Source organism: Eumetopias jubatus, unplaced genomic scaffold (assembly GCF_037043125.1).
Source record: "Eumetopias jubatus isolate StellerSeaLion01/CBP00866 unplaced genomic scaffold, mEumJub1_p1.0 scaffold_4, whole genome shotgun sequence".
NCBI lineage: Eukaryota > Metazoa > Chordata > Mammalia > Carnivora > Otariidae > Eumetopias > Eumetopias jubatus.
Window position 1 is genome coordinate 6415836 of NW_028274810.1, and position 23559 is coordinate 6439394.

The window sequence follows — 23559 nt, forward strand, 5'->3', positions numbered from 1 at the left end:
TCGTATGGTAGCTCTATTTTCAACTTTTTGAGGAACCTCCATACTGTTTTCCAGAGTGGTTGCACCAGCTTGCATTCCCACCAACAGTGTAGGAGGGTTCCCCTTTCTCCGCACCCTGAGAATATCTGTCTTTTCCTGACTTGTTAATTTTAGCCATTTTGACGGGTGTGAGGTGGTATCTCATTGAGGTTTTGATTTGGATTTCCCTGATTTGGCTGGCTGTTCTTGCTGATCTTCTGGGGGAGGGGCCTGTTGCCGTGGTTCCCAAATGTCTTTGCCGGAGGCGGAATTGCCCCGCCCTTGTCCGTCTGGGCTAAGTAATCTGCTCGGGTTTGCTCTCGGGAGCTTTTGTTCCCTGCAAGCTTTCTGTATGGCTTTGGAGGACGAGAGTGAAAATGGCAGCCTCGCAATCTCTGCCCTGGAGGAGCCGAGAACTCGGGGCCCCGCTCCTCAGTGCGCCCCCAGAGAAAAGCAGTAAGTCACTCCCATCTCCCTGGTCTCTGGCCACACTCTGTGCTCACCCGGCCTGTGACTGAGCGTTTCTATCTCTGGCACCTGATCCCGTGTGGAGTCTCCAAACCCAGCAGATCCCTGCAGTGCGCTCCTGCGCCGCTCCTCCCGGGGGAGGAAGGGGAGTCTCCCTGGATCTGCCGCTTGTTGGGTCCCTGCTGGAGGAGCAGTGGCCCGACTGGGCCGTGGATCACGGTTTATGGCAACCTGGAGCTTGAGAGCCTGCGCCTCGGCTCTGTCTCTGCAGCCAGCTTCCCCGCTCCGATACCTGGGAGCTGTGCCACACTCAGGCACCCCCGGTCCTTCTGTGACCCTGAGGGTCCTGAGACCACACTGTCCCTCGAGGGTTCCACCCCCCCCCTCCCCCCCCGCTTAGCCACTGGAGTGACGTCCCTCAGCAGAGCCGACTTCTTAAAAGTTCCGATTTTGTGCTCCGCGGCTCTATCACTTGCCAGAAGCAGCAGACGGAGGCCCCCTCCCCCGCTGTCTATCCTCCTGAATATCACCTCAGATTCACTTCTCCATAAGTCCTACCTTCCAGAAAGTGGTTGCTTTTCTGTTCAGAGAGTTGTTGCTATTCTTTTCTTTGATCTCCTGTTGAGTTCGTAGGTGTTCAGAATGGTTTGATCCCTATTCAGCTGAATTCATGAGACCAGATGAAATCCAGGTCTCCTACTCCTGCGCCATCTTGCTCCGCCCCCTACCCCAGGGGTTGTTAAGTGTAAACTTTTGGTAGGATAAAAAAGCTTTGTTATTGTGAATTCCCCCAACAGGGTTCTGTTAAAAGAATATCAGACATCATTTTGCAAGGATGGGAGAAAATATTTGGGGGAGCAGGAGAAGTCATCTAAACCCCCTGGCATCTGCAGAAGCTCATGGGTCTACCCATCCTTCACGCCCCTCCCTCCCAGGGACAAAACACACCAATATGATATCTGTTCATGCTCATGCCCTCCCCCTCCCTTACAAGAGGGCCTGGGTGACACCAAGTCATTTACTGACTTATCTTCACAGGCTCTGAAGAGTATGGCTCTGGTCCAAAGCTGATGGTCCTTGTCTTCCATGCCTTGATCTATTCTTCCCCCCTTTTTTTCTTTAATTAACTTGCTCAGTGGGAAGGAGGATGGTGCTGGCAGTAATGCTTCTCTAAGTTTTCTATTTGTATTACTCAAGCCCAAAAGTTGAGTCTGCAACCCCAATGGACACTACTAACATAACTTGGACACTGAGTCTAAGACACTTGTTTAAATATCAGACCGAACCCAGACTTGAGAAGAACCTGGACATCCTGCCTTATGCTCAGTACATGGCCGATGCTGTGTAACATTTATGGAAATAAGTTAATGGCATGAAAACGGTCTTAATTTCACATCAGAGCTCTTGATTCATTATTTTCTTACTTCTGGAGACGGTGTCTGCTATTACCAAATTTTAGAATTGAGGAGTGAACGAAGGTCTCATTGGGGTTCATCTTGTCTGTCCTTTCACATTGTGATTAGTTAGATCTACAGCAGACAAAGACAATCAAAGACAGAGCCATAGGCCATTGGCATTTGGGTAGGATAATTCTTTTCTATGAGACTTCTCCAGACATTTTAGGACATTTAGTGTTCCTAGCCTCTGAGCACTAACTACCGGAAGTATCCACCCTGCAGTCTTTGTGCCAACTGGAAAAAAATAAACTCAAAACTCTAAAAACAATTCTTCCTGAAGAGGGCAATCATCGTCGATCTTAGTTGAGAACTACTATTTTATAGGTCACTGGGATCCCAGGCTTTGCTAAAAATGTATAAATTTTTATGAGCACTACTTTACAATAACTTCATTTTTGACTGAAGTCCACCTGCATGGAACTTCGAGATGTTCCTGTTTCTCTGGCTTTGGTTATACAGGACGGCACTTCTCCTGTTTCCCCCTTCTCTCTTCCTGCTGTATCTGTCTCCCCACTTCCTCCATGCTTCCTCCTTGACATAATTTCTCAACTCCCCACAGCCCATGAGTATGAAAAAATGACCCACAGAACCACACCCAACAAGCCTGCTTGTGTGATCTGAGCAGGCCAGAGCACAGGGGGACCCTCTTTCCTATAATCTGAAATTGCATTTGCTTTTGTGGCAAAGGTAGCACCTTTTGAGTTTGTGTTCAATCTTTGTCTGGGGCATCCCTTCCCTCCTCTCTCTTCTAGGCAGCCACTGGGCTGGGGAAGGGGAAATAGAAGGAGGGGCCACCACTCCCGTTCTGTAGCCCTCAGGCCTTCAGCTCCAAATCAGGAAAAGAATTGTGAAAACTTACCTGTCAGGGTCATGGAAGTGTGGAATTCATTTTTTATAAGGTTCAGAACTTCCTCAACGCCATGTTCACCCTGCTCCCAAGATGGGGGTGGGGGAGTGGGGAGAGACAAAAAGAAGCGTGAAGAACATTCTGCCCAGGTGCTGAGTAGCTGTTCTAGGTGTGCTCCCAGCTGCAGTGGGGAGGATAAGGATGTCTGTGAAATTGGAACTACACGGGGAAGACAGGGAAGCAAAGAGGAAACGATGGGGGTGAGGGGGCCTGAGAATGTGAAATGCCCTGCCGAGGAAGCGGGAGAGGCGGGCAAGGGGGAGCTGTCCCTCGGGATCTGTGGCACCTGAAACGACAGTTCAGCTTGGATGGCAAACCACAGTAAAGCCCGGGAGCAAATGAGAAGCCCAGTATCTTCCCACTGGTTTTCACTGTGCCACTCTCACCTTATAGGCAAGACCCCACAGGACTGGTCTCCCCAGAAACACACACTTAGCCCCAAGGGCCAGAGCCTTGAGCACGTCGTTGCCAGTTCGGATCCCACCATCCAGGTACACTTCCATTTTCCCTTTCACGGCAGCCACCACTTCTGTCAAGGCATCGATCTGAGAAAGAGACATGCACGGCTTGAGGGATTTCCATTTTTCACTCTCGGGGATCATGGGGCAGAGGTGCCCTCAATGTGGGTCAGGAACAGGAAGTCCAAGTATAGTGCAGCTATGTTCCCGAGCCCCATGGACTTTCTTTTTATTTTTTAAAGAGATTTTATTTATTTATTTGAGAGAGAGAGACTGTGCACACACAAGCAGGAGGAGGGGCAGAGGGAGAGGGAGAAGCAGGCTCTACACTGAGCAGGACCCTGGGACCATGACCTGAACAGAAGGCAGATGCTTAACCGACTGAGCCACCCAGGCACCCTGTGAGCCCCAGGGACTTTCTGCAGGCTCTCCCTCTTGCCATTTTCTGCCCTGACAGAGTGTAGCTTCTCTCTGACTCCTTGTTCAACCATCTACAGCTTGGAAGAAACTCTTGGTTCCTCTTCACATCCTAAAGGGGATATTTTCCATTTATGGTCTTCACTTTAATGTTCTTTTTAAAGTGCATTTTGACTTTTGGTTTTCTCCTGCCCTCTCTGTTTCTAGGGCGGCACAGGTAGGAATGCTCTCCATTGCTAAGGCACTGAGTCCTTTTGGTAAAGCAAATGTGTCTGGACCACAGCCTGTCTTGTATAACTGGGATGCCCATTGTTCCTTAACACATCACATTTGAACAACTTGTTCCTGACTCCCGTATGGGTTATCTGAGACACGGGTTGGGAATGCAAGCAGCAGTGCTGTCGAGGTAGGGTTGCAGACTCTGAAAGGCAAAACAAAATCAGCTTATCACTTGGCCTGGTTTCTCCCCAGACTTTGTCTCTCACCTTGCCTCCCCTGTTCCAGGCTCTGCAGCTACCAGGTCTTGCCAACCCACAGTGCCCCAGACTGAGCCGTAGTCCTGAGCACCTCTGAGTCTAAGAGGAGGGGTGACAGCAGAGTCTGGGAGCAGGGTCCTTGAGGACAGAGTTTTGGAACTGTCTCAGGGCTCCTGTTCTATGCCTTTTGGACAGACAGCTGGAGAGGAGGTGAAACTGGGCCCTGGGGGACTTCTGCTGCAGAAGGAATCAATGGCAATTCTATCTCAATGAGATCCTTTGGGTGACTGAGCAGAATATGTAATCAGGGAGGAAAGAACTTTGTACTCTAATTTACAAGGGGAGGAGAACTGAATACTTTAGACTTATATGTGATAACTGCTGAGAATGCATGTCCAGATAAGGAGTATTTTTATAGCCCCAGCATGGTATTATTTGGAATATTTCAATGATATTGGGAAAAAGAAATAAACACATCTGTGCAAACTCTTCCAGTGAGCTGTATTGGACAATGGAGCTGATGGAATTTGGAGAAACAGACCAGGGAGTCAATTTTAGCCTAGGGTACAGGATTGCTTTAGAGTTACTTTCGATAGGTCACAATAGGACATTCATTAGAGCCTTCTGGGGACAATAGCTAGCTGACCCTTTTTTCCAGTTCCAGGAAGAAATACAGGAAATATATGGAACCTTCTAGAGATGGGAGCTTCAAAGAGTCATACCCCTCACAGGGAGGGGTCTGGGGTGAGAGGAGTGAAGCATTGGCCTCAGGCACAAAATTTAAGGAATGCCAAAACACTCAGATAAATAACATTTGGATGTAATATTTAAAAATCAAATGGCAAACTTTGACCTGGGAGCAAGGGTGGGTGAGTGCTTGTTTTTGTAAATAATTTTTTTTTGGATCTGGGGTCAGGATGACAGAGAGATGTGTGGAGGCAGGTTATGCAAGCACAGGGACAGATCCTATTTTTATTTAAAATGTTGATATTTTGTTCACCATGGAACTTTTTGCATTAATTTTAATTTTTTTAAATAGTGCATTAAACTATTATTTATCTTTTTTTAAAAGATTTTATTTATTTACTTGACAGAGGGAGACACAGTGAGAGAGGGAACACAAGCAGGGGGAGTGGGAGAGGGAGAAGCAGGCTTCCCGCTGAGCAGGGAGCCCGATGTGGGACTCGATCCCAGGACCCTGGGATCATGACCTGAACGGAAGGCAGACGCTTGACAACTGAGCCACATAGGCACCCCTAAACTATTATTTATCTTACAAGTTTTTCTGGCACCTTCTCAAATTTTGAGCCAGAGGTACCTCACTAGCTTCACACCAATCTCGGCACTGTCCCCTTGGGTTTGGTTGTTAAGTCAGATGGCTTGGGAGAATGACGTGTTGATCGGCATGATGCGGAAGGAGAAATTCTCTCTCTGGTTCCTACCTTTGCCAACAGTCATTCTCTATTGAGGAAGTGCAGTGGGGAGCAAATTACTCGGCCTCTTTCTCCATGTATTACTCAGTCCTCCCTGCCAGGGAGCAACACTAGCTAAACTGATTCATAAGCCTATTGCATACTGTTTTATTAGAGTTATTTCAAGAGTCAACATTCTACTCTATTTGCTGCTTGCTGGTGGTGGGCTCTATTTTGTTTTCTGTTCCTACCCATAGGCACAATTGGGAGTGCTCAAGATCTGTTATACTTTATAGCATCCTGTTCTGCCAGTTTCTGGGTGTGTGGGAGGTGGCCTGGGGGCATCCTTGCAGGGGTTGGGTGAGAGTGCTGGCATGTGCTCTGCATATCTACTTTCTCCTGGGGTCACAGGTCAAAATTTGGGATGGGAAGTGGGATGCCCAACTGTTCCCTTCAATCAGCTCTTATGGAGAGCTACAGTAACCTGTGCCCCTTATTCTCTAAGTGGGCTTGTTATTCTGTGCCTGTTCTCTCTCAGTGAGAGCCTGGTGGGGAGGAAGGGGTGAGTCATTGGCACCTTAAGCCTCCAAGCTTCACAAGCCTTGAAATGTACAAACTGGTTGATATGGCTTCTCCATTTCCTGGAATTCGTCTTAAAGAAGTAATTGAGACTGTGCTAAAGATTTAAGGATGGTCATTGATGCGTTGTTTAAAATAGTGAAGGCTTGGAAATCATCGGATGTTCAACAATAGGCAGTTGGTTATATAAATTGTCCCTTTGTGCTCTACACCATTAAAAATGAGAGAAACATATATACTGAAATGAAATGATGCTCTTAATATATTGATAAAGTGAAAAGAGAAAAATTACAAAATAGTATATAGCTTTTTAAACCTAAACTGTCATCTTTGCATTAAGAAGTTGATAAAAAACAATTCCCAAAATATTGTCATTAGTGATAGTGATGAAATTAGGGGTGATTTTTATCTTCTTCTTTTTGCATATGTACATTTTATAATTTATCTGCAGTGAACATGTTTTACTTATGTAATAGAAAGGCCAAAAGAGAGAAAAAACCCACTTCCTTTTTTTTTTAATTTATTGATTTTTATTTTTAGAGAGAGGTGAAAGAGAGAAAGCATGAGCGGGAGGGGCAGAGGGAAAGGGAGAGAGAATCCCAGGGAGAGCAGAGTCTGCCGTGGGGCTCTATCCCACGACCCCGAGATCATGACTTGAGCCGAAACCAAGAATCAGAAGCCCAACCCACTGTGTCACCCAGGCGCCCCCACCCCACACTTCCTTTACTTAAATCAAGTAGTGATAGAAGAATCTCTTGAAAAATATAAGCTATATATCTCCAAGAAAATAAATCAACAATTAATTCCCATTTAAAGATTCTTTCCTTTGCCTGCCTCCTTTTCGTCTGTAATGGACATAAATTCAAAAGCTGGGGGAAAATCACAGACTGTCACAAATTTTTAGAAAAAGATTCATATGGCATTTTTTAGTTTTACTGTGAAAAATGGTTATTTATTCATTTAAGTGAGGTACTGTTCCTTCCCAGGATGTGTCATATGAGAAAATATGTTGTTACACTCCATGCACACAGGCAGGCTTTAAGCTGAACACTTCCTCCAGAAGGCAGGAGACCTCAGTGCCTTTGGAATGTCTCGCCTAACTTTGTGAACTTGGACAAGTTACTTAACATCTCTAAGCTCCAGGATCCCCATCTGTAAAAGAGTGATGATGCTATACATCTTGCAGGATGGTTGTGAGATTTAGAGATGATGTATGTGAAGTTCCTAAAAATAACCTGGCACACGCTAGACTGTTAATAATTAAAAGTTCTTGCAATTAACAGTTACATACCAGCATATGTGGTAAGGGAGAGGGGAGTGTGGGCCAAAGTGCACAGAGTACCATGCTGTAGGCATACTCGAGCACACACACACACTCACACACCCACATACCCCCTCTGAAGTCACCCTACTTACAGAAGCGGGAACGTCATCAAGCTGCCTCCCACCATGGTTGGAAACAATGATGCCATGGACATTGTGTTTCACAGCTAACTCTGCATCCTCTTTTGTCAAGATCCCTTTAAGGATGATGGGCAATCGCGATATGCTCTGAAGCCAGGAGAGATCATTCCAGCAGAAGGATGAGTCGATGGGGGACATCTGGAAATAAGGCATTGAATATCTCTGTGGGGAAGAAAAAAGAATCTTAGACCTGAGCTCATTGAGGATTGTTTGATCCATTCCAAACCGAGACACATTCAGATAGCCACCTTTCATAAGCCTTAAAAGAGTAGTAACAGAATCAACAACACTTACAGCTCCTTTTCCTAACAAAATTTGTGCAAAAGAATTACTATCTCAACTGCTTATTCATTAACCATTAATTGTGCCCTGTTCTATAATTATGCCAGGATCTGGGGACACAAAGACAAATAAGACACAGTCCCTACTTTATTTTTTTTATTAAGTTCAATTAGCCAACATAGAGTACATCATTAGTTTTTGATATAGTGTTCAATGATTCATTAGTTGTGTATAATACCCAGTGACACAGTCCCAACTTAAAAAGAATCTCAGAGTTTAGTTGAGTGAAGGGGATAAACAAAAGCATTTATAGGCCGATGTAACGTGTTATGCTTGAGATATGCCCAAGGTTATAAGAACTAAGAAATACTTCGATAATCCTGAATGAGATACTACCTTATATCTAACCTTGGCTCACCATGTGAATCAAATATCTGTAAATCCCAATGTGTCTCTGGAATCTGAGATAAGGATTCCAGAAAACTTCAAGGCTAATTTGTGGTTAATGAGTAGAACTGTTGAGTCACTTGACTGAGTATCACAGCCGCCCAGTGGCTGAAAAGGCTGTTATCATTATCTCTAATGTAACCAAGGGACTCCAATGTTGCCAAAACTTTCTCTCGCTCTGGGGCATTCCATCCCATCTGACTGTAGGATTTTAATGGGGAAGTGGCCTTTGCAGTCACCTATTTCAGATTCCAAACAAGTGTACTGCAGTTCCAGGGAGGAGTTCTAGGTGTCGAGAGGTACTGACCCTCAGTTCTCAAGGCAGCAGGGTCAGAGGCCTGGGCAGGCTACACTCTGTGGGCCAGTCACCTTGTCTGTGAGCAACCTCTTCAGGAGGTCGGTTTACCTAAATGTGCCATCCAAAATGATCATCTGCTAAGTGTCCCATGGTGTAGACAGTGTTGGAAGAACTTGGTTAATCTACTCTCTAATGCCATGAAAAATCCTTTTCCATAGCTTTCCTATTTCTTAACAACCAGCCCTGGCCAGAACACTTCTGGGGACAGGTTGGGTAGCTCCAGGACTGAGGACGTTTTGTGTTCTAGCCTGCTCACCTGGTAGCTCTGGATAGCAGGAACCAGATCTGCTGTTTGAACCGGAGCATCTGCAGTGTCTGGCAAGACCAGGTCCTCAGTGACTTTTTGTAGCAAGAGAGAAGGGAGGAAGGAGGGGAGGATATTTGCCTCCTGTCATGCCTGACCATTGGATCTGGTATCTTTCCTACCTCTTTAGGTGAGCGAAGGTCTTTCAGCAACAAGTTCATCTTTAAGTTCAGCTGGTTTCGAAAGTCACGTCGCCTGTTGCCGATTTTGGGTGCATCCACAGTGATGACCAGAGCTTTGAAACCCAGGGATTCAGCCCTCTGGACCAGCTGCTTGTTGAGCTGCCGGTCTGGCTGCATATAGAGCTGGAACCACTTGAGGCCCCTGGGGGCTGTGGCAGCAATGTCTTCAAAGGGACAGCTAGCATAGGTGCTGGTGATGTAGCAGATCCCGGCTGCTTGGGCGGCTGCAAAGCCAACAGCACAACTCAGGTTGGAGGCAGGGCAGGGCTCTGGGTCCAGGGGAGAAGCCCTCACAGTCTGTGCCACCTCTGGCCTGTTTGCCCTCTGAGTGGAGATAAAGCTTGACTTCATTCTGCTTCCCACTAGGGCAGGAGACATAGGGGGTATTTGGTCAGCCCTGGAGCGCCCCCCTCCCCAGCTGTAGAGCCTGTCCTCCAGACCCTGTCAAGTTTCCTGGCTGGAGAAGTCATTCAGTCCCCGGAACGATTTTGGTTGGACATGCTGCAGCTTTCTGATGGGAGAATGGGTTGCCCGTGAAGTCGCTGATGAAGAAGAAGGGAACTAAAGAGGACAAAGGGTGAGGAAATGTGATGCCAGGGGAGAAGGCTGAGCTCTGTCCTGGAGAAAGCATGATATCTGAGTTAGAAGAGTCCTTGTTCTCCCCACTCTTAGCTGTGTGCCTTGAGTCTCATTTTCTTTGTCTGTCAAATGGGGGGAAATAATAATACCTCTCTTATAGGGTTGCTGAGAGATTAAACACGATACTAGATATGGAAGCGTTTTTATGTGTTTTATTTATTATTATTATTTTTTTAAGTAGGGCTGGGCGTGGAGCTCACGATCCTGAGATCAAGACCAGAGCAGAGTTCGAGTTGACGCTCAACCCACTGAGCCGCCCGGGCACCCCTGGAAGCGTTTTTAAAATTACTAAGTGATGTGCCGTACAAAGGCTTAGTGATCACGAGGTTGGCGAGGGTGGTAGTGACTGTGATGTTGACACTGCTGCATATTTCTCATTTCCTACTGTGATTGTTGTTTTCAGTAGGATTCTCCAGTAGGTCAACGTCACTACCACTCCACAACCCGCGGGCAGAGACTCTGGCCTAATCAGGATTTAATATTTTCAACTCCTAACATCAACAGGAGATACTCCATTCTTCAGCCCCACTACAAAAACAACACCACACGTCCAACCGTGAAGATTTAGTTAAAACAGTCATAGTCCTACAGGATATTCATATTGAGCCTAGCCAGACTTGGCTCCTAACCAGACAGATGCCACTTGCAGCTCCAGAATCCTTGGATTCATTGCTTCCTATATCACGGAGTCAAAGGAAAAGATCCCAGGGAAGTCCTGGGCAACTTGCAAATGAATTATTTCCTAGATGTGACGTAGAGTAAAGATTATAAAGGGAGTCACAGGACTATTTTCAGCCCTTCCCCTCCCCTCTTCCTTCTCCTTTTTTTTTTTTTTTTTAGTGCAGAGGGTTGAGGGAAGAGAATAAGGGGCTACTAGGAAGGAGACATATGCAATAGGATAACAAAGTCAGTCAAGAAGGGAAACACAACATCTGGGCAGGAACACCTGCCCAGGGCTTTGTTAAGACCTCATGTCATGACTCTCTCCTCATCCGAAATTCAGAGACTCACCATTCATCCCCAGCCCTGGCCCATGAGCGGTCAGGTCAACGAGAGCCCTATCCTTGAAGCCACGCTGAGGACCCCTCCCCCGCAGACTGTGAGTGGCCTGCATCCCTCCTTGACAAGATGACCTGCTTGATTTCCACATCTTTTCATCTGTAGCCGCCCTCTCTAACCATTTGTTATGGGCCCAGCACGCTTCCGCTGCGCCACTCTGCTTCTAACCATTTGTTATGATGGAAATGGATATTTTCTCAAACTGAGATGAAATGTTATGTGAACATCCTTCCTTAATTCTGACCAGATTGCTGTCCCTAAGCTCCCTCTGGGAGAAATCCTGCTATTGTTCTGAAGGATACCTGCACAATTCAGGGCCCCTGGGAAGGGAGGCTCGAGGTGAAGCTGGGTCATACCTCTGGCTGTGCTCATTTCTCCGTCTGGCCAGACGAGGCAGTGGAAACCTGTGGGCGCAATGCCAATGGGGGCCGTGATCTCCTCCCCTTGGACTGCGGTCCGGGTGTCCACCTCTTGCACATCTCTCAGGTACCGGGGGCGGAGGCGGATTCTGTGCCCGGCAACAAAGATTCTTCTATTACTCTCCAGCATGCAGCTGCTGTGTGGGGCTGGGGCCTCCAGATTTGGGTGCAGGTGTACACCAGACTGGGTCCCAAGAAACCTCTGGTGGGGTCAGTTGGCTGATTAAGCCACACGGACCAACTTTCCTTCAGAAAGCCTTTCCCAACATCCTGGCCCACATTAACCCCACTTCCTCTAAACTCCCAGTGCATGTGTGGCCCATACCACCTCTGGCCTTGCTCTGGCACAGATCTGTGTATTTGAGTCTTGCCTTCCTGAGCAGACTCTCAACACTTGGATGCTTTGATTGATTTACCGTAACGAGGATTAGAAAAGAAAAGAATAAGCAGGAAGGAGTTCTAGGCGCTTTGCTCATAGGTTAGAAACAAGTCTCTATAAAGTAAGAAAAGGTCTCTAAAAGAGGACAAATCCCAGAGAATGATCATGGTGGGGGCTTGTTTTGTTTTATTTTGTTTTTCACTAGAAGCTAATTCATTGGAAGGTTTGACTTAACTACTGCTTTAGAAAAAGGTAGGGAATTCACAAATAGTAAATATATAAAACACACTTTTAAGTCCAATAGAGACTTAGTCTCAGGGTCCAAAAATCCTTATTTTTCACAAAATATTATTATTCCCATATACAAATGTAGAAAGGTTTTGCTAGATATATTGTTTGTACAAACTTGGGTAAGATACACACTTCATCTGTGAAATGGGAGAATAATCCAAACTCCATAATTGTCTCATGAAGACAAAATGAGCTAAAGCAAGTAAGGGGCCTAGTATAGTGCCAAACAAGTATGAAAATACAGAACGCTGTGTTCACATTCCATCCCATTTTTCAGTTTTCTCCTGACCTCTCTATTATAGGGGGCAGCAAGCTGTTTTGTAAAGGGCAAGATAGTAAATATTTTAGGCTCTGTGGACCATGCAGTCTGTCCCAGTTACTCAGATCTGCTGTTGTAATGCAAAAGCAGCCATAGACAATATGTAAATGACTGACCATGGCTGGTTCTAATAAAACTTTATTTATAAACACTGAAATTCAAATTTTATATAATCTTCACCTGTAACAAATTATCATTCTTCTTTTAGTTTTTTTTTCAACCATTTAAAAATGGAAAACAAAAATTCTTAGCTTGTGGACCATCCAAAAACAGGCGGTGGGCTCGACGTGGCCTGTGGGCTGTTTACCACGCTGTGCCCTACCCGCTGCTGTTCCAGCCCAGCTCTTCTTTGAAATCAACCTCCTTTCACCCTTAAGACTCTTTGGGTCTCGGGATGCCTGGGTGGCTCAGTCGGTTAAATGGCTGCCTTCGGCTCAGGTCATGATCCCAGGGTCCCAGGATTGAGTCCTACATCAGGCTCCCTGTTCAGTGGAGATCCTTCTTCTCCCTCTGCCTGCTGCTCCCCTTGCTTGTGCTCTCTGACTAATAAAGAAATAAAATCTTTTTTTTTTTTTTAAAGACTCTTTGGGTCTCCATATTTCTTGTGTCCCCTCTCCCAACAGACATTATCTCCTTCAAGCCAGAAGTTTAGGAACTCAGGAGATTTAGGCCTACCCCACCAGCTTCTCCTCCCTGCCCAGATAACTGGTGACCTTGGACTCTTGTCCTATCTTGTTGGGTGGCAGAGTTGCTGGGATGCAGAGGGAGGGTGACTCGTGTTAGTTCTGCAGAGGCAATAAGATATGTTTTTTCTCCATTTATCTTCTCCCCGGCCACTTGCCCGCCCCCCAAGAAGACCCCCCAAAACCCAAAACAATAACAACAAAACCCATTGATATATCTTGAGTACTCTGTGTTCTTTGGAGGCAGAGAACAGGGTTGCTACCTTCCAAGGACCCCTCACCCAGTGCACCTTAACTTAACAAGAGAAAGGATACAGAAGACCAGACTTTTTAAATGCTGCCATGTTGTCATCACGGGTGAAGCATTCATCAGCTCCTCCTTCAATAAAATCCCAAGTTGACTTAGAAAGATGCTCCTGGGCATAAGCCTGAAAGTCTGTCAAACACACCAAGGGCATTTCTGGACCTTCAAAGGAAAAACCAAAACCAAACAAGCAAGACACTGAGAATGCGTCAGATGTAGAGGAGAGGGTAAATGTGGGGGCTATGGCCTGAAGCTGTTTGGATTCAACAATAACCCCCGTGTATTCCTTATCCCAATGGAGGTATTACCAAAGATGCTGATCCCTATGCCTCCATTCTTCCACTCCTCATACCCAAAGGCTGATTATCTGGTGTTCTAAATATCCCTCATGTTTGTCCCCTCATCTCTACAATTCCATGGCCTCAGATCCGGTTGAGGCCATGCCACCTCTTGTAAGATTATTACAGAAACTTCTTCTCTTTGTCTCCTAGCCTCCAGATTCCCTCTCTATCTCGTCTCCCTCCAGGTCCCTGGATCTTTCTGAAATGCAAGTCTGATCAAATGCCCCTGTGATGGTCATCACAGCTTTCCTGGACCAGCTCCTAACTATCTTACCAGCTTCATTTCTGGGTGGTTTTTCCTTGTCATTTGAATCACTACAAGCATTTCCTGAACATGCCCAAGGGCCGTTTCTTACCTTTTGGGGAGGAGATCATCAGGCTGGGAAAATTGGGGCCAATCTGATACTATTACCCAGGAGTTCCTGGGAATCTCTGGATGAATGAATTGCTTGGGGCTCTGACTGATATCAGGGAGAAGCTTACCGTTTTTGACTCCTTGGCAGGGTCATTGAACATGTTCACTTTGAGACCAAGAAAACAGCATATGTGTCCTCCATTCATTCCCACCCCCATTCTAAAGTAAACCTGGAGGTTGGTACTTCTGATACCCCCTCTGCCCCACCTAAAGAGGAAAGAGGGCATGGTTTGAGGCTAGATCCATCTAGTAGGGGTGAGGACAGTGGGAACTCTAGCTGCAGAGATGCTGAAGGCACTGGTTGCAGTCAAGGACAGCATGTGGAGCTCCTGCAGGAGAGGGGCCCAGCAGGAAAGGCTGAGAAATCTGTAGTCCATAGTCCGGGGCATCTCCCTGGCAGCTGGCAGTGGGGTGAAAATTAGCCAGAGGCTGTCAGTAGAAATGGAATGAGTTTTAAGTCATTGACTGAGGGACTGGGATAAGTCCCAGGAACTAAGACTTCAAACATGAATGGGGCAGCTCCTTTAATGGACAAGGGGGCCAAGGAGGTCAGATAAAATGTGGAGTGTTGGGGATCCTGATGGGGGTAAGGATGGGGCAGAACTGGTAGAGGGAATCCAGGACCATGCCGGAATCTAGTCAAGTCCAACAGAGAAGTAGCCTCAAACTCCTACCCAAGGGGCTAAGGAGAAAGAAGTTATGGCAAGCAGAAAACATCCCTTGGGATGTGCAGTGAGGAATTTGGAGCGTAGCCACAGAGCTTTTTATAGGTAATGCACTTTGTCAGTGGGGTGGGCAAGGAGTCATTGAGGTGCTGAGTTGAGTTTGACAAGGTACAGCAACCATGTCTAATTTATCTCATTCCTGCCCGACCCTTCAAGTCTCAGTGATTTGGGTTGAATGAATTTCTCCTTGTACTTATCCATCAGTATTGTGATCACTGATTTAAACCTCTGTGTACATAAGAGTTAACAGACCAGGCTCGAGAATGCTAGCCCTCGAAAGTCCTGCTTGCAAAGCTGGATCTTGGTTGGAGTCTGGGAACTTGGACTTCAAGAGGGTTCCCACTACTCTCTGATAAGAATGGCATGGCTCACTGGTCTAAACTGTACAAACAACGTGGTTTATGCTGAACATCTGCTTTCCTTCCGAAGGTCTAGAATTTTGGCATGGGTTTGGCAGAGAATGTCAATATGACCAGCCCCCAACAAAAAGCCTTGGGCAATGAGTCTCTAAAATGAGCCTCTGTGGTGTTCAATGCTTCACACGTGTTGTCACAACTCATGGTTGGAGGAATTAAGTGCATCTTGTGTAATTCCACTGGGAGAGGACTCTTGGAAGCTTATACCTGTTTCCCTCTAGATTTTGCCCCATGAGCCTTTTCCCTTTGCTAATTTTGCTTCTCATTCTTTCTCTGTAATTAATCATAGCCTCAACCACATGCTGTGTCCTATGTGTCTTCCTAGTGAATCCCTGAATTGGGACCCCCAACATGCTTTGTCTCCCCAGGCGTTCAGATGGTATGTGACAGCGAGTTGCTGTTCGTGAATGTTCATTATTTGAATGTAACATTCCCCCATCTGTCATTTCTGCCTTGTCAGATGAGAATTCTCCACCAGGTTTCTACTCCCAATGTCTCAACTAATCTCCATCTCCTATACATTACACACTCACAGAAATACTCTTCTGCAGATTTCTAGCATAAAAGCTCAACAAAGCTTGGGTCTAGTCCAAGAGAGATGGCTCAGATTCACTCAGAATTACTTGACTGGAATTGTGGGAATGAGAGTATCTGGAAACTCTTTGGAAATAAAGAAATGCCCAGCATCTTTGTATACACCAAATATTTTATTATGGCATTTCTATTTACCATTTCTTTTTCTGTCTACTGTTTCCTTTCTACCTCCCTGTGAAGTAGACAGAGAAGGTATCCGTGTCTTCATTTTGCATTTGGAGAGAATGAGGCCCGGGATATGGAATAACTTGTGAAAGATCAGTCAGTAAATTATGACAGGAGAAGCCTCAGAGTCATGTCTTCTGATAGCCCCTAAAGATAGACATTCTCCTTTTTTGATTTCATGGTGCAGAGCAAAATAGTTGGGTCACATCAACTACTTGTTTCATTGAATTTAAAAGAATTTTGCAGGGTGAAAATATAATTATGATGCATTTTTCTCTTTTCATAGTTTAGTAAAGTACTGAGCCCATTATTTTTATCAGAGGTCCAATATGAGGCCTCTAGTTGAACAGGACAACTTCATTGTTCAAAGCCTTCCCCACATTAGGAAGGGAGACTTAGCACTATATGTTTTTATGTATCTCCATTTGATCCATACCAGACTTAAAGCTGCCAGGAATTCAAAGGAGGATCTAAGTTATCGAGTGTTTTCTTGTATTCCCATTTTATTTTATCTCCACTGCAGTATTTTTTCTTCTTTTCTCCTCTATCCCAACTACCCAAGAAGAAGAGAAAGTGGAGAAAAGGGTAGAAAGGTAGAAAAGTCTCTTGCAAGAACTTTAGCTCATTGTAGGTCATTTAATTTCTTCAGGCTTTTTGTCTCTTGGTAAAAAAATGGTGAGGTACAACTAGCATATGGGAGATAAGAAAGCTCAAACATAAGAGCAAGGACATTCAGTGGTACCCATTGCTCATGACTGGAAGATCAAGCAGTTTTCCCTGACTGGGAAAGAAAGAATGACATAGCAAGACTGTTGAATCACAGATCTGTGCCTCTGAAACAAATAATGCAATATATGTTAAGAAAAAAAAAAGAAGAAGAAGATAGCAGGAGGGGAAGAATGAAGGAGGGGAAATTGGAGGGGGAGACGAACCATGAGAGACGATGGACAATGAAAAACAAGCTGAGGGTTCTAGAGGGGAGGGGGGTGGGGGGATGGGTTAGCCTGGTGATGGGTATTAAAGAGGGCACGTTCTGCGTGGAGCACTGGGTGTTATGCACAAACAATGAATCATGGAACACTACATCAAAAACTAATGATGTAATGTATGGTGATTAACATAACAATAAAAAATGAAAGAAAAAAACCTAATGATGTAATGTATGGTGATTAACATAACAATAAAAAACTAAAAAAAAGAAAGAAAGAATGACATAGACTATGACCAGTAGGTATTTCAAGGCAGACCTTTTCTTCAAGATTGCCATTTGATCTAATGCAATTAGGCTAGATAAACAAGTTGTCTGTCTTTGAAGATTTTAGATGACTCATAATTCATGTTGGTGTCACTTTAAGAATCTGGTTTATCAGAGCTTCCACTTGTGTGAGAAACCCCAGGGTGTTCTGTAAAAAAGGTCAGGGTGGAAATCACAGGGCAGGTCGTTGGGATATAAGGGGGAGCAAAGGCTGCTTCTGAGGTTCCAGCTCCAGGTGCAAGTGTTTGATGATGAAAGGTGGTGTCCTTGAAGACCCTCTGGCCTGGTCCCCTGGGAACTTATGCCAAGTTTCTCAATGGAGCGGGAGAGATAACATCAAGGCTATACTTTGGGGACCTTGTCTGAGGGATTACACTGTTCAAGGTTGGCTGGAAGTGCTTTAATCACTGTATATGTGGTGACAGCCTCAAGGAGAGTGGCTGCAAAGCCTACAGCCATTACTATAGCAACGGTAGCATTGGGAGGGGAGACATGGCAGCAGGAGGAGGCCCTGGTAGTGGAATGTGTGGTGGTAGAGGGAGGGGGAGTCCAGGGCTGGGACCACAGTCAGTGTCAGGACCAGAGAAGACATGAATCAGCAATGCTTGTGACTGAGGCTCATGAACTCCTAGAGAGTGCTCCAAATGGGGAGGAAAGGTCAGGGTAGAGGAGTTGGATTTCTAGGCACAGCTGGTCAGATATCAATCAGAGTGCCCATAACACTGGGGGGCCTAAGGAACCAAGGATTGCATTCATGTGGCAGCGAGGGAACAAGGGGCCCAGTGCGGGTCTGACAGCCACCAGCCTAGTCAAATTTGCTGAGAATTGACTTAGGTTTCTATCAGCCCAGGATCAGTTCTGGTCTTTCTCCTGAGCCCTCAACACGGTATGAATTGAGGACTCAGGACCCCTTCCGGGCCATGATGCCCATTTAAAAAAATTTTTTATTCTGTTTTGTGTAATAATCATCTCTCTTCTTCAGCCTACCACCCCTCCACTACTCCCATTAGTTGGTTTTTCTTTTCAGTAATTAAACTTCTCCTGACCTGTGCTCATGTTCTACCATGAAGAGTAGGATGTTCTGGTTCTGCAGAACCTCTTCTGCAGGAATGATAGGGAATGACTCCTGCCTTTGTTTTACCCCAGAAGCTTTGTTTATCACAAGTTGAAGGAGTTTTTGAGGTTCTGAGGGGAAGCACATTTATATTAGGGATATGCCTGCCCTGGAGCTATTGTGGCCTAATTAGGTCATCAGCTACCCACTGCCCCACCTCCCCAGGCCACAAGACCACAGAGGATTAGAAGACAATAAGAGCTGCATCAGAGAGAGGGAGAAATGTGTGCAAACTCATACCTTAGCTGAATTTAAAATTAACCTAGGTCTTCTACCTCCACATTCAGTGCTCTTGCTGATATACTAGGTGACTCTTGCAACTTCCCCTGGATAGCCTGGCAATGGTACCTGAATTCACTGCTCATTATTTGAGACCTAGCTTCTCAGCATAAACCTAAGGCTTCCAGGGGCTCCTGGCTGGCTCAGTTGGTGGAGCGGGAGACTCTTGATCTCGGGGTTGTGAGTTCGAGCCCCATATTGGGTGTAAAGATTGCTTACAAATAAAATCTTAAAAAAAAAAAAATCCTAAGGCTTCCAGAGATTTATCTACCCTGGATTTCATCATTCCAGGTCCTCCTCTACTCCTTCTGACCCAACTTGGTTAGCCGATATCAGCCAGAAGGGCTGAGGTTGGAGGTAGAGCACAAACTGGACCAGTGAACTGGTCAGTGGACTAGTGATGGCAGCAGCAGGAGAGGCAGCCTGCTTTGGGGAGCTTACTGACACTTAGAGTTATATGAGCTTAGGCAAGTTACTTCCTCTCCCTGGGCCTCAGTCTGTCATTTGAAAACTATTGGTTTTTATATATTTCTTTTTAATCTCTGCCAGGTTTGAAGCCACCAGAAATTAAAGGTTGGGCTGAGGTCCTTGAGGACCTTCACATTCTGTGCTTCCCTGGCCAGTAAATGCAAAGACCTCATTTAGATGAGGACGTGTTAACATTCTAGTCCACCATTTACTTCATGGCAGTATAGTTCAGGACGGGGAACCAGCACATCATTTGGGCTTATTTCCTAACATCAAGTAGCTGGGTACTCACAGCCTTCCTTCCCTCTTGACCCCCAACCTTGAGGTCTCTTTTTCTACAAGCTGCTCTGGTCCTGGAGCGCCACCTATGAGGGTCCAGCTCCAGGTGCAAGTGTTTGATGATGAAAGGTGGTGTCCTTGAAGACCCTCTGGCCTGGTCCCCTGGGAACTTATGCCAAGTTTCTCAATGGAGCGGGAGAGATAACATCAAGGCTATACTTTGGGGACCTTGTCTGAGGGATTACACTGTTCAAGGTTGGCTGGAAGTGCTTTAATCACTGTATATGTGGTGACAGCCTCAAGGAGAGTGGCTGCAAAGCCTACAGCCATGGCTTCAGTGGGGACCTGTTTGATGGGTCACAGCACCCCTTCCCTTCTACAAGAGGGTGTGGCCTCTCACCCAACCTGTGTTCCCTGCTCCCAGACCCTGGGAATCCATCTTACTACCTGTGTATGCTTCTTCCTCCTTCCTCAGTTTATCCAAACCATTGACTGATTTCTACCCCCTCCCACCCCGGGAAGTCTTTCTCACCTCTGCTTCCATTTCCAGGATCTCTCCCATTTCTTTCCCTTTTCTGTTTGCAAACCAAAAATAACTCCACTGTGGTGGATGAGATTAGTGTGATGTAGTCTCTTGGATTAAGAACAAAAATGTAAAAAAAAAAAAAGTTAATATTCTTTACTTATTCTCACCTCCTCTAATTAAGCCCACTTTTCCTCATCTCCACCATTTACGAAAAGTAAAAGAAACTCTGTATTACATAATTTTCTTGGTTTTCAGTTTCAGCCTATGACTAGCAATGCAACAGCATTGCTTTATGCTTTTTGCATTGCAAATATGCCAATTTTCTGCTACTTTGCAAATCAAGTGGGTATTTCCAGTGACCTGGGAATCCAACCACTATTTTAATAGCATTCTTTCTATGGGAAAATATGTGTTGAGTTCCAAATAACTTCCAAGTAGAGTTTTGGAGCACAGCCATGTTATAAATTGTGTGCTTTCTATGGGGGCGTTGGAGACTGTTTAGGGCATAGTGGGAGACATTGATCCAAGTACTCATATGGTGTTTTGAAAGGTTGGGGATTTTCTAATTCTATTGAGCAGGGGAATAATTTGATTACACAAAGACCCTTGGAGACAGCATGATGGCTCCTTGATAATAAAATGACAATAAAATCGCAGCCATTTATCAAGTGCTTTATGATGCGCCATGCACCATGTAGCTCGTTTTATGTGCATTACTATTTCAACCCTTATAATAATTCCCAAACACAAATGTCATTATCCCCATTTCACATGTGAGAAACCTGAAGTTCAGAGAGATTAGTTAATTAATACTTTGCCCCACATCACACATGTGGTAATATGTTCTGCCTTCCATGGCCTGGCTCTTAAGCATCATAAAAAAAAGCAAATGTGTACAGCCAAGTGTGGTTTCTAGAATGAGAGAGTTGGCATTTAAGGGCCATGGGCATATGTAGCTTTGCTCGACAAGTTCCCTCAACAAGCTGCAACTCAATCAGAAAGTAAGAAAATTTCATTATTTGGCTGGTCATAAACAATAACCAGTTAAGCAGGTAAACAATCTAGCAATCTAAAAGCACTCTTCCATGTATTATTCCATTAGATGCCCACAATAACCCAGGGAGACAGTGATCAGAGAGTAGATGTGCAACAATCCCATTTTATAGATGAAAAAATTAAAACCCAGAGAAGCCAGGTGAATTATCTGTGTGCACAAGATGAAAATAGCAAAGCTGACCAGGAATCCTTCTGACTTGCTGTGGACATAGTTGAGCTGGGATGGAGTACTTAGTGGTGCATTAGGACACATTCGGGTCTCTGTTTTACAGGTTGGGAGAGCCGCATAAAGTGAGCTTGGCCAATTCTCACACAATCTAGGCTTTTGGGAAAGATGTTCCAGGTGGAGATCACTGCTCCTGCCTCTTCATTTGCTCAAACAGACGGCGTGTGTGAAACAGACATTGCAAACTACATGAATGTTCAGAACAAGCTCTGAACTCTATTCTTCTCACCACTGACTTTAGGTCTTACAGGGGCATTTCTGTCTGAGAGTGGTAGTCCCTAGGAGGAGGTAGCAGGAGAGAGATGAGAAAAGGCAGAGAGCCGTTGGAAATGCGGAAGACCAGCTATGGAATGGAGCCCTGTCTCTCTTTGCCTTCCTCCTAGCACCTCTCGCTAGGGCAGTGACTCCGATTGTCTTTCTGAAGGGTATTGCTTTCAGTGGCTAATAATGTTCCCTAAGGCATTAATAGCTGAGGGAGTCCGTGAAGTCAAGAAGATAGACTCTCCTAAGCTTTGTAACTTGGCCCACTTGGCTCCAACCTCAGCTCTGCTACTTGCTCACCATGGTTTTGTGAAAAAGTGGTTCGTGATGGAAGAATATTAAGGATCCCATAGGGCCCTTGTGAGGACTAAACACTATAGCCCATGTAAAGTTCCTAGAACAGGGCCTCATGTAGAGTAGTCCTCAATAAATGGTAGCTTCATGTGCATTATTCCCCTTGTCGATGACATGTGCATTCTCATCTGAGGCTCTGGAGGTTACAAGTTGCTTCAGTTCTGTGCTAGCATAATTTAGACCCTGTGGCAGGTCTACTGGTTAGTTTATCCAACACGATTTACCGAGTACACACAGTGAGCCAGGAAGTCAGAGAACTTTACTGCTCCTCATAAGCTCCCTGACATCTCCCAGTTGCTAAGAGATAGGCAGGGCTCTGCAACTCATTCTGGCCAGTGGGCTGGGGGGGGAGTAACGTGTTAAATCCTGGGCCAGGAATTTAAGAACTGATGTGCGGCCCTTCATCTTCCTCTTCTTTTGGCTACAACGAAGTAGAGGCCGTGCTCCCCGAAAGCCATAGCTGTAAGATAAAGGCAGCTTTGGTCCCTGAATCACCATTCGGACAGGAGTAGCCCTGGAGATCAGCTGATCTTGTCTGAACAAAAAAATAAATACTCATGTATTAACTCACGAAGACCTCAGGGTTTATTCTCTACTACAGCACAGCCAAACCTAACTAATACATACATAACTAGGCATTGTGCCGAACAATAAAGATATAAAAAAAAAAAAAAAAAACCTTTTAGGATGTCAATCTCTGCTCTCAAGAAGCTTATAGTCAAAGAAGACAGACTTTAATAGCTCATTCTCTGTTAGTTGCTATGGCATAGAGTTAACAGGAGTCCTTTCCTGGGGGAAGTTATCAGGGGATTTAGGAATATTCCCATTGCTTCTCAGGTAATATCCATAGATGATGTTCTACTCCATCTGGTTTAGACAAGCTCCAATTCTCAGCTTACCCATAAAGTGAGGAAGTGACTATCTTAGAGATCTTGTACAAATGAAAGGATCCTATAAAATGCAGAATAGCCTAGTGGTTAAGAGTAAAGTTTGGGGACTTTTGCTTCCTGTTTGGAGATAGGAGAACGCAGAAAGTCATTTCTCCTTTGATTCTATTTCAAGACTCTCTATTTTGCTCCACTGATCTATTTGTCTATCTTTTTACCAATACCACACTGACTCAATCATGGTTCTTGGGCAGTTTCCTCCAGATTGATCTACAGATTCAGTCTGACCCAGTCGCAATCCCAGAAGGCTCTGCATTGGAGGGAATTGGTACCTAGTTCCGTGCAAGCTTATTTCTCAAAGAAACTACCCCAGTCCAATTGTTTGAGAAAAGTTGACTTCTCTGCCTTTTGGAAGTGATAACCATGTCACTGGTTTCTTCTGCCAGTAATCAGGAAGCAATGGTCAAGTTACAGTGTACATTCCCGAGGGCTGGGGCTTTTCCCTCTGACGGACACCCATAAATATTCCATTGAGTGGTTTCTAAGACTTAACTTCGCTAGGCATAACCTTCTCTGTAGTGTCTTTAAAGCAAAACCTTCCTTTGCCAGTCCCCTCAGTGTCCCTTGACCTGTCTCTATACAGCCCCTTTTGGCCACATCGCTCCCCTTGAAAACTCACGATCAGCACCTCTAACGCCCACACAGTCTCCCGCCTCTCTTCTAGACCTCTTGCCGTTTGATCTGCTTCCCCCTTTCAAGCGCACAGAAGATACCAAGGAACAAACCTGATGCTAGCGTCTTCCAGTCCCTGGGGAGAGTGGTGTCCAGAGGCAGCTGTTGGAAACCTGGCTTACCGCTGGATGTGGCAGGAGACAT

General features: G+C 45.4%; 1 protein-coding gene across 1 annotated transcript; it reads right to left on the reverse strand.

Moving 5' to 3' along the window:
* Positions 1-1977: 1977 nt before the first annotated feature.
* Positions 1978-23559, reverse strand: HAO2 (hydroxyacid oxidase 2). Its single transcript, XM_088022250.1, has 9 exons — positions 23469-23559; positions 19593-19601; positions 13346-13484; positions 11284-11435; positions 9170-9453; positions 7609-7818; positions 3237-3395; positions 2803-2875; positions 1978-2015 (listed from the first exon to the last, which is right to left on the reverse strand). The coding sequence occupies exons 1-9, from the start codon at positions 23557-23559 to the stop codon at positions 1978-1980; spliced, it is 1155 nt and encodes a 384-aa protein (XP_087878376.1).